Consider the following 2,515-nt stretch of genomic DNA (forward strand, 5'->3'; position numbering starts at 1 on the left):
TGAGCCACGTTTTGTACATGGGGAAATTCCCTTTATTTTGATGCACATGACTCTGTAACTTTGGATCAACGCCATTTGAGGTTTTTTTTTTTTTTTTTTTTTTTTTGTATATAATATTTATTTGTATATATTTATTTATATAAATTATTATTATTATTATTATTTTTAATTATTTCCCCGTTTAATTATTATAATATTATTATAATATTATTATAATTTGGTTGTTATTTTTTTTTTTTTCGTACAGAAGGGTTTATCTACACTTTTGGCCTTCTGTTCCCCCCTTTTTAGCGTAGGGCAACACTGGGCTTGCTGTTTAACACCCTACCAAAGCATTTTACAAATAGAGCGAAAGCAGACCTACTGCGTGTCGTATTATGTACGTGTATGTATATATGTAGCTTTTATTTTATAATTATCCGCCCCCATTTGTCCTTCCTTTTTTTTTTTGTGAATATTTTTTTTGATCCTTCTCTTGTTCTCTGTGTCCCCCTGGGAATGAACGAAAAAGTTGTTCATCGTGCTTAACACAGTTCCTGCATCCACATATCCCTAATGGTCGATATGATGTGGGCAAAATGTTCTGAATCCTCTGACAATGAAAGGAGGAAGAAGGGACAAGTACATTTGTGTATCTCTGGTGGTGTTGGAAGTAGGTGTGGAAGTAAATTTTCCGTTTCTGCACCGGTGGGTTTTTTCTTTTGCTGCCTCCTTTGTCTAGTCTGCCCAGTAAGTGAAGAGATTGTTGAGTTAGTTAGCGGCACGTAAATGTACGTGTAAGTACCCGTTGCACTGTTGCATGTTTTTTTTTTTTATTTGTTTTTGCCTTTTGTTTCCCCACTTCGCAGTACCTTCTAACACAGGATTGTGCAGGGCATAACCGGGCGTGTAGTTCTCCCGTGTGTAATTCCCCCGCATGGACGTCCCCCGAGTGGAGGCCCACCCCACGCTCATCGAGAAATCTCTCTGAAGTGGTTCTGCGACAGTTGGAGAAGTACATTGACTCAAGTAACATAAAGCTACTTGAAAAGAAGAAACCAGTGAAGACCCCGCCCATAAGCTGCACGCCGGAAACGGAAGATAAAATAGAATCCCTGAGGAAGGAGCATGAAAAGAGCATCAGCGAGGAGGGTACCGATATTGTGGAAATTGAAATCAGCGATAATAAGGAAAAGGTAGAGGAGAAGGATAAAAGCGACACACAGAGCCAAGTGCAGCATGAGAATGTGTTAGAGAAGGAATTAACGCAGGAAGAATTTGACACTATGGTGGGGATACTACGTGGGTACATTGAAGTAAGAGATATGTATGCCCTGTGGAACTATGTGAAGAAGAGCGGGCGAGAAGAATATTTGAAGTTGAAAGAGGAGCTGTGGAAGGACTGTGAAAATATGTCTTTAACCTACAACATCCCAGAAGAGCTTACAATGAAGGAGTGGAAAAAAGCTTACCAGGACTTGAAGGACAAGTTTCGTACAAAGGTAAAGGACGATTATGCAGACTTGAAAGTGTTTATAGATGAAGGATGTAACCTTCGCTGGGAATATATTGCTTTCATTATTCAAAAGTATGAGTCGTGGGAGGATTTTGTGGACACTGCCAAGGAGAGCTGGAAGAAGTCCCTATCGGAGATATTTGAAAAATATGTGGAGGATGCCCAGGAGAAGAAAATTGAAAAGACCCCAAAGACTGGCACCAAGGTTCATTGTGACAACAAGTATAATGAGGAGAACAAAATAATGGTTAGCGAGATATTGTCATGATGTGGGTACGTGTTGTGGAAGGTTGGAGAGAGAGAGAGAGGGTTGATCCAGATTGTTTTTTTCCTGTTTGTTAAATTTTTTTCTTGTGATTTTTCCGTGACCCCTTTTTTTATGTGTTGTGTTTTGTGTTATGCACTTGCGTGTGTGTTGCGACATGGGTCAAGCTTCTCCAGCGGGTTGCTACATTTGTGATGACCTTTTTTTTTTTTTTTAATTTTTTTTTTTTTTTTTTTTTTTTGTGCTATTAACCTTTTTTCACCATACCAATCCTCGATGAAAAAAAAAAAAAATACAAATTAAAAAAAGACATACACGCATCGCACATATATATATATATGTGTTTTTTTTTCGTGAACGTTGACCCGCTGTACATGGAACAAACGAGCTGACGAGCCGATGAAGGGAAAGGGCCCTTAAGCGAATGCAAGAAAAATTGAACTCGCTTGTTCACACAAATGACAGTGCCTGTGAAGGCAAGTAACATGGGTAGGGGGGGTGAGGCTTAACAGGCACAATTGCAGTGGACCACCAAAATGGAGTTAGCAATTTTTTTTTTGCGAGCGTGTCCACTGCATGATTCACAAATGAATCGCTTCCCGTTATTGTGAAATTTGGGTCTCAGCGCTACCTTTTTTAAAATCGGTCGAGTTTTTTTGTGTGTCACTTCCCTTTGCACGCTTGTTATAATTTTTTTTTTTTTTTTATAACTGAACGATGGAATTATTTTTCTTTCTTTTCATTTATGTTGCAGG

At 38.8% G+C, this 2,515-nt stretch overlaps 1 protein-coding gene across 1 annotated transcript; it reads left to right on the forward strand.

Moving 5' to 3' along the window:
* Window positions 1-555: 555 nt before the first annotated feature.
* AK88_04174 (uncharacterized protein) lies at window positions 556-1,763 on the forward strand (the record flags this gene model as incomplete). The annotated part of the gene is made up of 2 exons (XM_012481784.1): window positions 556-687; window positions 849-1,763. The coding sequence occupies 2 exons, from the start codon at window positions 556-558 to the stop codon at window positions 1,761-1,763; spliced, it is 1,047 nt and encodes a 348-aa protein (XP_012337207.1).
* Between the last annotated feature and the right edge of the window lie 752 nt (window positions 1,764-2,515).

Source organism: Plasmodium fragile (genome assembly GCF_000956335.1).
Source record: "Plasmodium fragile strain nilgiri unplaced genomic scaffold supercont1.55, whole genome shotgun sequence".
NCBI classification, from domain to species: Eukaryota; Apicomplexa; class Aconoidasida; order Haemosporida; family Plasmodiidae; genus Plasmodium; species Plasmodium fragile.